The sequence below is a fragment of the Camelus dromedarius genome, chromosome 24 (assembly GCF_036321535.1).
Source record: "Camelus dromedarius isolate mCamDro1 chromosome 24, mCamDro1.pat, whole genome shotgun sequence".
Lineage (NCBI taxonomy): Eukaryota > Metazoa > Chordata > Mammalia > Artiodactyla > Camelidae > Camelus > Camelus dromedarius.
The window spans coordinates 10,407,393-10,420,317 of record NC_087459.1 but is presented as its reverse complement, the minus strand read 5'-3'; the positions used below and the strand labels follow the sequence as shown (position 1 = coordinate 10,420,317).

The window sequence follows — 12,925 nt, the reverse complement described above, 5'->3', positions numbered from 1 at the left end:
CCTCTCTGTCCTCGCTCTCTGTTGTCTCTTGTTCTGTCTTTGTCTCAATCTCTCTCTGTCCCTCTCTGTTTTCCTCCATTCTCTCTCTTACTGTTCTTTCTACCTGTCTCTGTCCTGAATCCTTCACTGTCCTTGTCTGTCTGATCTCTGTCTGTCTCTAAACAGCTTCTTCCTGAACCCGAGGCTATGGAGTGGACGGTGCTTCAGAGCTAATCCGTGGGCTGTGCCTGGAGCCCACCTGGCACATAGCAAGTCCTCAGTGAACTGCAGCTGGTCTGCATTTCCAGGGTGACCCTGGCATGAAGGGAGGCCTCTCCGGGCTGACCCCCTTCTCTTGTCCAGCTGTGCACTTGCCCACTGCCCCCCTCCAGCCCATTCCCACCATTTGCCCTTGTCTTCCTTCCACATCACATCTCAACATCTTTGCTCATGCTATTTATCCTCACTTAAATGTCTTTCCCTTCCCAGCGCAAGCTTGGCTTATCCTGGGCTTAACTCAGGTCCACGTTCCTCTCTGAAGTTGCCTGTGACCACCTCTGGGTAACAGACACCAGCACTCGGTGCAGACAGTTTCTGCATCCCAAGCAGCCAGGCAGGGTGGGCAGAAACATTGAGCAGATAGTGCTGAATCTCCATACCCCCATCCCCGTTCCATCTGGCATCTGGGTGGGTTACATTTGTTACAGTTAAACCAACGTTGCTGCATTAACTGAAGCCCACAGTTTACATTAGGGGTCACTCTTGATGTGAGTTCTGTGGGTTCCCACAGATGCATGATTTCAAGTATCCATCATTACAGCATCACACAGGATAGTTTCACCACCCTAAAAGTGCCCTGTGCTTCAACCGTTCATCCCTGCTTCTTCCCAAACCCTCAGCAACCACGGATCTTTTTGCTGTTTCTGTAAGATTTGCCTTTTCTCAAATGTCGACTGGAATGTCGTATAATTGGAATCATACAATATGTAGCTTTTCCAGACTGGCTTCCTTCACTTAGTAACAGACATTTATGGGTCCTCTCTTTTTGTGGACTGATGAGTATTTTTTTTTTAATTTGTGATATAAAAACACATATCACAAAATTTACCATCTTAACCACTTTAAGTACATAGTTCCAATATTAAGTATATTTGCATAGTGGTGAAATGGATCTGCGGAACTGAAACTATGCTCATTAAGCAACAACTTCCCTGGGCCCTCTCCCCCAGCCCCTGGTCATCATTCTCCTTTCCATATCTAGGAATTTGACTGCTGTAAATGCCTCATGTAAGTGAAATCGTACACTGCTTGTCCTTCTGTAACTGGCTCATTTCATTTGCATAATGTCCTCAAGGTTCATCCATGTTGTAGCATGTGACAGGATTTCCTTTTTCAGGCTGAATAGTATTTCACTGAATGTATACCATGTTTTTTTTAATCCATTCTGTCGGTGGACACTTGGGTGGCCTCTACCTCTTGGGCTATTGTGAATAATGCTGCTATGAACACGGGTGTTTAAATATTTGTGACCTTGTTTTCAATTCTTTTGGGTTTATACACAGACATGGAATTACTGGATCATATGGTAATTCTATTTTTAATTTTTTTGAGGAACTTCCAGTCTATTTTCCATAGCAGCGAAACCATTTTACATTCCCATCAGTAGTGCACAAGGGTTCCAACTTCACACATCCTCACCAACACTTATTTTCTGGGTTTTTTGATAGCAGTCATCCTGTTGAGTGTGAGGTGATATCTTACTGTGATTTTGATTTGCATTTCTCTGATGATTAGTGATAGTAAACATCTTTTCACGTGCTTGTTGGCCGTTTGTGTATCTTTTGAGAAACGTCTATTCAAGTCTTTTGCTCATCTTTAAATTGAGTTATTTGATTTTGTTGTTGTTGTTGTTGCTGAGTTATATGAGTTCTTTATAATGTTCTGGATGTCTACTTCTTATAAGATTGATGATATGAAAATATTTTCTCATTCTATAGGTTGTCTTTTTACAATGTTGATTGTGTCCTGTGATGAACGAAAGTTAAGTTTTATGTAGTCTCATTTGCCGATTTTTGCTTTTGTTTCCTGTACTTTCAGTGTTGTATCCAAGAAATCATTAGCAAATACAGTGTCATGAAGTTTTTCCCCCTGTGTTTTCTTCTAGGAGTTTCATGGTTTGGGGTCCTTTTTATCACTGAATAATATTCCATTGTATGAGTTTGCCATCATGGCTGCTTCCGGTTCTGTGCAACTATGGTAAAACTACTGTAAACATTTACGTGGATATAAATTTTTGACTCATATGGGTAAATAGTTGACAGCGCAGTTGCTGGATCATATTGTAAAAGGATTTTTGGTTTTGTAAGAAGCTACCAGACTGTCTTCCAAAGTGACCTTACCATTTGCATTCCCACCAGCAATGGTTGAGAGTTCCTGTTGCCCCACACCCTCACCAGCATTTGTCAGTTCTTTTTAACGTATCCATGTGTAGTGGTAGCTCATTGCTGTTTTTGTTTACAGTTCTCTAATGGTATATTATGTTAAACATCTTTTCATGTGTTTGTTTTCCATCCATGTATCTTTTTTGGTGAGGTATCCATTCTGGTCTTTTGCCCATTTTTCAGTTGGGTTGTTTGTTTTTTTATTTTTGAGTTTTAAGTGTTCTTTGTATATTTTGGATATAAGTGCTTTCTCAGATATGTGCTTTGCAAATATTTTCTTCCAGTCTGTGGCATGTCTTGTTATTTTCTTAACAGACCAGACTTTCTTTTGCAGACCAGAAGTTTATAATTTTAGTAAAGTCCAACTTATCAGTTTTTTCTTTCATAGGTCATGTTTTTGGTGTTGTATCTAAAAAGTCATTGCCAGACCCAAGGTTACCTAGATTTTCTCCTGTGCTGTCTGCTAGAGGTTTTATAATAAAGGTTTATATTTTACATTTAGGTCTGTGATCCATTTTTAGTTGATATTTGTGAGAGATGTAAAGACTAGGTCTAGATTCATCCCTTTACATGATGATGCCCAGTTCCAGCACCATTTGTTGAAAAGCCTGTCTTTGCTCCATCGAATTCCCTTTGCTCCTTTGTTAAAGATCAGGTGCCTGTAGTTAAGGGGGGTCTCTCTCTGGGCTCTCTGTTCTGTTCCGTTGATCTGTTTGTCTATCCTCTTGCCAATCACACCGTCCTGGTTACTGTGGCTTTGGAGTATAGCTGGGAAGCATCAGTCCTCCAGCTTTGTTCTTCTTCTTTAATATTTCATTGACCATTCTGAGCCTTCTGCTTCTCCATATAAACTTCGTAGTCAGTTTGTCGATATCCATAAGATAACTTGTTGGGATTTTCATTGGGATCGTATTGAATCTCTAGGACAGGTTGGGAAGAATGGACCTCTTGACAATATTGAGTTTCCCTATCCATGAACATGGAATATATCTCCATTTGTTCAGGGTTTTTTTTATTTCTTTCTTCAGAATTTTATGGTATTCCCCATGTAAATCCATGTTTCTTGTTGGGTTTATAGCTAAGTGTTTCAGTTTTTTGGGTGCTAGTGTAAATGATACTTTGTTTTTAATGTCAAGTTCCAGTTGTTCATTGCTGGTTCATTGTTTTTCAAAATATGAAATTATGAATCTGTGCTGATTGAAACAAAATGGAGCCATGCTAAGGTGTGAAAAGGAAAAGCTGGTCACCCCTCACCTGCCTCTCTCCTGGTATCCAGCGTTAACACACGGCCCGGGCTGGTCAAGACCCTTCTCCTTGTTCAGCAGACTTGGAAAACGTACAGGAATGTGGTCAGACAGATGGGGATTTCTGTTTGCTTTTACCGCAGCAGAATCACATCATGCTGTGTCATTCTGCATCTTCCTTTTAGCACTTAACAGTTTATCGAGGCCAAGCCAATAAATCATCAATGGATACAGATTGTGCTTCCCTCCCCCAGTTCTTTATTCAAGTACCTTTGTGTACACTCACACACAGATTATTCCACAGATATAAAGCTCTTACACCAGCTATGGGAGGTGTTTTTTCCTTTTTTTTTTTTTTTTTTTTTTTGGTTTGTTCCCACCCCCACCCCACCCCCGGGTGTTCTGAACCAGTAATTGAGTGCTGAGTGATGGATGGATGTGTAAGCTTGCCATCCTGGTGAGATGCAAAGTTAAGTGTAGAAGTGATGTCCCATGAACTTCTCTGGGCTGGGCCAAGCACAGGCCCAGACACACATACAGCAGCTGGTAACCTAGAGTTTGGTTCTGAGCCTCAGTTTCTCCATCTGCAAAGGGGTCATGGTGATAGCACACTTCATAAGGTAGTTGGAAAGATGGGGCAAGGTCATGCGTGTTACATGCCCAGCACCTAGTAGGTGCTCAGGAAATGTGAACTCTTGTCCCTGAGTTCTCTGTGTGGGTGACTGGGGCAGGAAAGGGGGCCTGCCCTTTGCTGTGAGAAGAGGAACTGGTCTGGGGAGGGATCACCCTGGTGTGTGTTGCCTGCCCTATGTACTGGGGGAGGGAGGTGGGACCATTAGTGCCTAGGGATGGGGGAGACAGGCAGGCCCCAGATACCCTCCCTGCCCTAAATGTGCTCTCTGTTTCCTCCTCTCTGCTTTTCCAGGACAAGCAGCTGCGGATCTTTGACCCCAGAGCTAAGCCTGAGGTCTCCCAGGTGAGTTGTGTGGGCAGCAGGGCTGGGTTGAGGCCCTAGTGGCTCCAGTAGGTGTGGGTGGGGGCAGGCGCCACTGGTACACAGGTTCTGCCATACCCTGTGCCCCTGGCCGAGGCCTGCCGGGGACGTGGGGGGTCACCTGGGAGGTGGCTCCCACTGCTGGAAGCTCTTTCTGGGAAGCGTGTCTTGGGTCCTGGGAGGGTCCAGCTTTGATCACAGGGTGGGGTGCAGCCAGGCTGCCCACAGGCCTTCAGTGGAGGCATCCTGTGGCTTCAGGAAGCTAATTTGAGATTCCAACTTCCTCTCCTTCTTTGAGACCCTCATCCCCACCCACTCTTCCTGGTACGGTTAGCAGAGGCCAGTTATGGAGGAGCCAAAGAAAGCACGGCCCCCACCTTCTGCACCCCTCCAATCTCACAGCTGGTGTTGGGGGCCCTGCCAGAACTGTGGGCCTCAGGCACCGAGTGTGTTTGGTTTGTGTGTGCGGCTGTGCATGGGGTGCATGTGGCCCTTCAAGTGGAGAGGCCAGGCGGTGGGTTCACGCTACAGGCACGGAGCCCCCGGGGAATTGTTCATTCATTTGAGAGCAGCTTGATGCCAAGCACAGAATGTTCTGTGGTGAACAAGACAGACACGGGACCATTGCTAGGGGGTTTCTCTTGCTGGAGTGGTTTAGTGCTTCCCTGAGGAGCTGAGGCCTGAGTGATGCGGACGGCCTGGGGTGGGACAAGCTTGTCCCAGGATCCCGAATAAGGGACCTGTCACCTGTGCTGTGGGAAGCCATTAGAGTTAATAAGCAAGCAGTGAGATGAACAGATTTACATTTATTTATTGATTTTTTGAAGAGTGATTTATTTATTTAGTTTTTTTGGGGGGGGAGGGTAATTAGGTTTATTTATTTATTTTTACAGAAGGCATTGGGGATTGAACCCAAGACCTTGTGCATACTAAGCATATGCTCTACCACCTGAGCTATACCCTCCCACCCAGATATACATTTAAAAAAATTTTTTCTAGAAGCTGAGGAGCCTTCTTTTCTGAGGAAGTTCAGTTCAGGGCCCTGCTGCCAGCTCAGGTGAAGAGCTCCCCAGAGATGCCCCAGGCCCCGCACAGGTGCCCCCATCTCTATTTCTAGGACTTGTTCCTCACCTGGGGTTGAGGGTAATCCACCAGTCTAAACCCAACCAGGAGACAGGGAGCCTCACCCCCCCTTACCCACGTGCGCGTGCGTGCACACACACAAACACACACGCGCCCCTTCACCCAGCCAACAGCAACTTTTTGCCCAAGACAGTGTGGTCAGTTCCAATTCTGGCTGGAAACTAACAGGAGGCCCATCCTGACAGGTGAACCCAGCCCGGCAGAAGTGGTTTCAGCCCCAGCCTGGCCGTGCTTCTGGTGAGGCTGGTTCTGGGTCCGTTGCCCTGTGGCTGGTGGTGGAGCTGTTTGAACCTCACGGCAGTGTAGGTATGAGCAGTGGGCTTCACTGTAGCCTTCTGCAGCCCTCCTCCAGTCTTTGCCTGGAAGAGGGATCCCAGGCTCAGCTGGAGGAGGGAGACTGAGGCCCCCTCCCCCAGCTTTCTCAGGTGGCCCTTTCCTACCCAGGCTCCAGGGCATAGCGCCTGGCACCTCCATCCCTGCCCCAGCCTGGCCTTGCCTGAGGCCAGCTCCCCTAGCCTGAGCCTTTTCCTCCTTCCTCCCCTCCTCCTCCTCCTCCTCCAGCAAGAGGGACAGTGATGGTGCTGAGGTGGAGACGGCAGTGGCTGCCATCCAAGGGGCTCCACGTTCAGAGAAGAGGGAGGGAGAGGATCTGGTTCTGGAGGGAGCCCCCCTGAAGGGGTTTTCTGGGCTGAGGAGACCTGGGAAGAGCGTGGGTGGCTCCCACCCCCTCCCAACTCCTGGGACGGTGCCTGTGCTCCGCTTGCTGGTGCGGGGGCAGCGGGGCCTGGAATGCTGCCCTCCGCCTGGCCCTGCCCCCCACTTCCGCCAGGGCATCTGGCCCACACCTGGCTTCTATTAGTAAAACTGCTGCTGGCGGCCAGGGTCGGTGTGAGCCCAGGGGCCAAATCAGGGGAGAGGCCTTCTGGGAGTGCCTTCTCTTGAGATCCTCCTTCCCCACTAGATGGGGTCTGTCCCCATAGCCTGGAGGTTGGGCAGAGGGCCTGGGGCTTCCTCCCTTGGCTGTTTTTGGCCCCGCCTCTGGTGACCTGAGCACACAGCAAGGGATGCTTGGGTGGCTCCCTCCTGTTCACACCCTTGCTTTCTTTTTAGGCTGCATTTATGTTGGGTTATTGTGTCCCAGGCCCTTAGCACACATGACTTCCTTCCACCCTCATGACCGTCCTATAAACTCAGCCCTTTGGTCATTTTTGCCCCAGGGTCACATGGCTGGGTGGCAGAGGTAGGTTCAGTCCATTGGACTCCAGAGCCCCCGGCCTCTCTGCTGCCCCTTTGCTGTGCCAGGGCCCCGGTGGGAGTGGCACCCCTGAGCCTGCAGCCATGGCTGTGCCTGAGAAGTAGCAGCCACAGCTAAGGGGGCACCCAGGGACAGTGAGGCTTCTGGACGCCTGTCTGGTGGCCAGTGGGGGCTGGAGGGCCTCTGGCGTGGGCAGGCGGAACTATGCCTTCCGAACACCCCGTGTGTCAGGCAGGCCTGGCAGGGGCCAGCATCTGGAGCCCAGAACTGAGCCTGGCTTAGGAGGGGTGTGGATGAGTGGTAAGGGTCTTACCACTGGGGAAGGTCCCCTCACCACCCCTCTTACCCGAGGAAGGAGCCCAGGGCCCCTCCTTCAGCCTTCCTGCCCCACACAGGAAGTGTTGCCGTGGCAACAAAGAGGGGGATTTGGCTGCACCGTGGCTGGAATGCCGGGTATGTGCCTGTTCCTGGCGCCCCTGTGCTGGGCAGGCTCTGCCTGGCCTCAGCCCCTCCTGTTCCCTCCTTGGGGCCAGGTGTTGGGGAGACGTGGGGGTACTGAGCAGGATACCCAGCTCCTTGTGAGAGGGAGACCCCAAGGCCTGGCCTGCAGGCTTGGGGATCACCACCAGCGCTTCCTGTGACAGGGTGTCAAGGTGCCTGCAGCCTCCCCTTTGCCCCAGAAGGATGAGAATCCGGGGATCTCCTCCCTTCCAAGTCCCAGTGAGGTCAGCTTGCCATTGTTTGAAAATGAAAGTCACTCTAATGATCTAATGACAAAGGGTGGTCGGAGGGGGTCCTTGGCCACCCCTCCCCCATTGCTAGGGCTTCCTGTGACCCCTGGGTAGAATGAGCTAGGTGTGCCCATGGCGAGTGCACTGGGATCAGCCTATGCTCTGACCTTGTCTCCACTTCCTTGGGGCCATGCCCTCCGAGACCCAAGGCCAGGGTGGAGAGCTGTGGGGTGAGCAGGACACACCAGCCCACACCGCCCTGCCCAGCAGCCTGGTTCCCCCGTGGGACCTCATCTAGGGCTCCTCCAGGGATGACTGCTGGGAAACACATGGTGCTTGGGGGCAGCTGGCTTCCTGGGCTCCTCCTGGTCTAGGCTCTGCTGCCTTCTGGCTGTGCCTCTGTCTCCTCTCCTGTCCTCGCCTCAGCTCCCCTTGTGCAGATAGAACAGTGGCAGTTGGCAGTGGCTATCTTGCTGGGCAATTTGGGGAAGATGGCTTCCTCTCTCTGGGCCTCTGGTTTCTCTGTTTCTCCATGTGTGAAGTAGAAAGGTGGGAGGCGTGGGCCAAGGAGTGTGCCATCCCCAGCCCGTGCCTCTGGATGAAAATGCTTTCGCTGCCTGCAGGCCCTGTAGGCCCTGGACACCTCCGCCTCTCCCTTGACCCCAGTGCTGGCTCTGCCGGCCTCTTTGCTCTCCGAGGCCCCTACTCTTCACAGGTGCTGGTCCCTCTGCTGGCTCACGCCTGTCAATCCTTCACATCTTAACTCGAATGTTACCTCAGATCACTTCCCTCAATTATACTCTTATTGTACCCCATTACCATGCTTTAAAAAATGCCTGTTGACGTGTTCCAAACACAACCCTGGGTGCTTCGCCAGTGTAAACCTAGCCCTGGCACAGCCTCCACAGCAGGTCCATTATAGTGCTCTTTGTACAGATCAGGAAACTGAGGCACAGGGATGTTGCGTAACTCATCCTGGTATGAGGCTGATAGTGGCAGGGCCTTCACCAAGGCGGTCTGACTCCAAAGCTTGAGCTCTTAAGCTCCACTGGTGACAACCTGGTGACATTGTTATTTCTGTTTGGTTCACATCTGCCTTTCAACTCACATGCTTTGTGAGTTTGGCATCCCTTTCTGTGCCGTTGACCATGTCCCCAGCGCCTCGTGTCGTATGTAGCTCAAATGTTCATATCACGAAAGACCAAATGAATGAGCAGCCCCGCTTCACCCAGCGGATGACTCTCCGTTTGAGAGGGGTGTGTCAGGCCCTACCTCCAGATCCTGGCACAGCGCCTGGCCAGGGGGAGGCCTGCACATCTATTGAGTGCATGAATGCTGTGGGGATGTGGCAGGAGCCATCTGGTCTGCTGCTCACGTGGGACATTTGCACACCGAAGAGAGGGCAAGAGCCCTTCTGACACTTCTGACTGACTCTGGGGCTTCGGGGGCGGGGCTGACCCTCGCCCTTGACCCCACAGCCCCTCTTGCGTGGAGACGGGGATGTCAGGCCCGGGTTCTCAGGCTCCAGCCCTGGCTTCCTGTGCTGACTGCAGTGGGTGGGAAGGGACTAGTGAGAAAAGCCCCTTGAAGGACACACGGGGCCGTTTCCGATGGTCTCCCACGCTGGGGTCGGCCTCCATGGGCTGGGGCGGGGGCGCTGCGCCAGCTCTTCACAGCCACCCCCCTCCCTCATTCATTCCCAAGGAGACCGTGGGAAGCTTGGAGGAAGCTGGCCACAGTTTGGGGTGAGCTATTTTTGGTAACAGGGTCTTTCGTCTCAGGCTCCAGGGGCCAGGGTGACTGGGAGGGAGCTGTTTGCATTTCCTCTGGCCCCCTCGGCTCCCTGCTGCCTGGGCCCAGGGGACAGGGCCGCCCGCAGTGTGAACTCGCCTCTCCTCCCCAGGGCCCAGGAAGCCTTCCTGCTGGCAGCTCCAGCGCTGCAGGAGGGCGATGAGGGGCACTTCTCTGCCCTCCCCGGGACTGTTCCCTAAGTTTGGCACCAGTGCCTCTCCTGGGCCCCCTGGCAGCGTTGGAAGGCAGCAGTAATACTTGTAATCCCTCGATTTGCATGGTGCTTTGTGGCAGGCCTGCTCCTGTCACATGTGGTCTCAGTCGATCCTCACAACAGCCCTAAGAAGCAGGCAGCCTGGGCCACGAGCAAGGAAAATGAAGTTGCAAGAGGGTACTGGGGTCCCTGGGGACAGTGACCGGCAGCCGACTGCCTCCCCTAGGACACCTGCAGGGGCAAGGACGCACCACCGTCCTGAGCCCCGTCACTGTGGGAGGAGGGCATCCAGACAGGCCCTATGGGAGGAGGGAGACTGAGCCCAAGCTGGCTGGCCAGGTCGGCCCTCTGGGTGCAGAGCTGTTCCCCCTTGGCTTCTGGGGGGCACTGACCTGGCCCCTCCTATCCTCCGTGGGGCTCTCAGGTGGGTGGCTCCCCCGAGGAGGCCTCTGTGGTTTAGCACCATCTCTTGCCTCCTCCAGAGCACACAAGCCCATGAGAACAGCAGGGATGGCCGGCTAGTGTGGACGGGCACCCAGGAGCACCTTGTGTCCACCGGCTTCAACCAGGTATGGCTCCTCCCAGATGAGCAGGGCCCCTGCACTAAGGATCGGGGTGAGGCCGGCTCCAGGCCTGTCCATATACGGCCCTGCGTGCAGCCGGGTCTCAGAGCCCCAGGGGACCGACGGCTGCTGAAAACTGGCAGATTCCATTTGCAGTAGCTAAGCCTGACCCTGGGAACTGTGGTGGGCCCCCCCCCAGGGACCAGAGTCCATGGAGGGAACCGCCCCTTGTCCCTTGTCACCTAAGGGTTCTTAAAGGGGCAGGACATGAAAACCCAAGCTCTCCCTCCCTGGCATGACTCACCCCCACCCCCCCTGCCGACTGCTCTCCCAGCTCTGCTCTGGGGAAAGTGCCCCTGTGCCAGGCTGTGTCCTCAGTCCCTGGATTCCTGGGGAGCCCTGCGGCCTGAAGGACAGGCCCCTCTGAGCCTCTCTCTGTCCCCTCCTTGCAGATGCGTGAGCGTGAAGTGAAGCTCTGGGATACCCGGCTCTTCTCTAGTGCCCTCACCTCGCTCACCCTGGACACCTCTCCCAGGTAGGAGTGTCTGGCATGTTGGGACGGCTGCAGGATGTTAAGGGCCCAGATGGTGTCTAGGAATGCACACTGCTGGTGGTGGGGCAGGCTACCGCCCAGGGGCTTGTACTGGTGTGTTTTGGCATTTGGGGAGGGGACTGAGACTCAGCAGGTGCTGGGGACAGGCAGGGTGGGGATGCACATGATTTTGCTGTATTTTGGACCAAGCTGAGGACCAAGAAAACTGAGGCTGTGATGGTGGGGTGGATGCAGGGTGATGTGGGGACAGGTGGGCTGGTAGGTTTGGAGGCTCCAGTGGCAGATGGAAGCAGGCCTTGGACCCGCAGCCTCTATGAGACCTCCTCCACCCAGGCCATGTGCTTCTCCCTGGTTGTCCTGAATGGGTTGAGGTGAGGGCGGTGTAAGCAGCCTAGAGGTACAAATGTACCTCATCCTTCCGTGATCCTGGAAGTGTGTGCATGAGGGTTTATGGTGGTGCCCTTGGGGTCCTGGCTTGAGCCAGCTCTGTGCAGGGACAGCCCAGGCACCTGGGGGACCACCCTGGCTGGGGCCAGAGAGGCGGGGCCTGGTCCCTGTTCACCTGTGACTCTCGGGTGCCTTGCTGAGACCCGTACCCAGGCAGGAACCTGTGAAGGTCAGGGCCAGGACAGGGTCCTTGGATATCCATCTAGCCCCTTCCTCTTCTGTTTTACAGCTAGGGAAGCTGAGTCACAGGGGGCTCAGTGACCTGTCCAAGCTTCAGGAGCAGCGAGGGCCGTGTCCAGGGCAGGGAAGACTGTTGTAAGAGCGCCTGCCAGGGCAACCCCAGCTGAGAGCCCCCAGAGAAGGGTAACAGTCAGGGCGGCAGTGATCTTCCATTTCCATCCTCTCTCATAGCCCAGGGAGAGGCTGGGGAGCTGGAAAGGCCTATTTTGCAGATGAGGGAGGTGAAGCTGAGATCCCCTACCTTCCTTAAAAGCACACAGTAGGTGGCCTCTGTCTGCTCTTGGCCCTGGGGACTTAGGGGGATGTTACCAGGACCCTCTGCGCTGGAGGAATCAGAGTTCCCAGGCTTCCTGGCTTCATGTCCAGCAACCCATCCCCTAGCTCTTATGCTATACTGGTATCTCATCCTCCACACTTCCCCTACCAGGCCAGATAGCCCCCTTCCTTACAGGCCACCCCCCCTGCAGAGAGAGGGAGCTGGCCCAGCCTGGAAAAGGGACCCAGGCACTAGCCATCAAGTGCTCCTCACCCCACCACTTCCTGCCTCCCAGGCTCCACCCCTGGTCTGTGTTGGTCTCCCTCCCCTCACGAGCAGTCCCTGCCCAGCCCCAGCGTGGCCCCTGGGGGAGTTAATGATGCCCAGACCCCATGGTGCCACTGGCCAAGGCTGACCCTGTAATTATAGCAGTTAAGAATAGCTTCGCAGGGCCAGCGAGGCCTGGAATTTCTCAAATCACTCCCAGATGGGCGGCCAGGCCAGTGTCCCGCCCCCTCCGTCCCCCAGTCCTGGCCGTTGCCCCACTGGGCCCACGCCCTTGGCGGAGGAGCCGGGACTCTCCAGCCCTCTACAAAGCTGGTGGACGCCAGGGATGCATGCCAGCCTCTAGGCTGGCCTGAGAGGTGGCGGATCCCCTGATCTCCCTGGCTTCCTGAAGGCAGAGCCCCTCTTGAGCCCCCTGGGGTTCTGGGGACTGCTGTGTGAACTGGACTGAAAGTGGAAAGTGCAGGGTGTCAGCTGTGGCTATGGTATGGGTCTCCACCACACCCTCTCAGTTTCTTCTCTGTTTTATAGATTTTCCAACTCAATTTGGGTAGAACAGTATGAGCTCTTGGAAGAGCTAGAGGGGGCGGGGGGGGGGGTCAGACACATGGCCCTCCTTATCCTCTCCCAGGATAGGACCCAGGGCCCCACCCTCCCAGGGGCCTTCATCTCTGCTCCCACCTATGGCCTCCCCAGCTCATCCCTGTTGTTTGTGGAGTGCACCTCCCCAGGAGGAGACGGGCCAGGATGGGAAGAGCAGGGCGTCAGGTCCTCTCTGTAAGGCCGGGC

At 53.6% G+C, this 12,925-nt stretch overlaps 1 protein-coding gene across 3 annotated transcripts in view; it reads left to right on the top strand.

Moving 5' to 3' along the window:
- CORO7 (coronin 7) overlaps positions 1 to 12,925 on the top strand; it is a 54,755-nt gene that overhangs the window by 15,941 nt on the left and 25,889 nt on the right. For all 3 annotated transcript variants that reach the window (XM_031447751.2, XM_031447753.2, XM_064478405.1), the window contains 3 exons: positions 4,590 to 4,640; positions 10,275 to 10,361; positions 10,808 to 10,890. In XM_031447751.2, the coding sequence (XP_031303611.1) occupies positions 4,590 to 4,640; positions 10,275 to 10,361; positions 10,808 to 10,890 (221 nt within the window). The remainder of the gene's footprint in view (positions 1 to 4,589; positions 4,641 to 10,274; positions 10,362 to 10,807; positions 10,891 to 12,925) is intronic.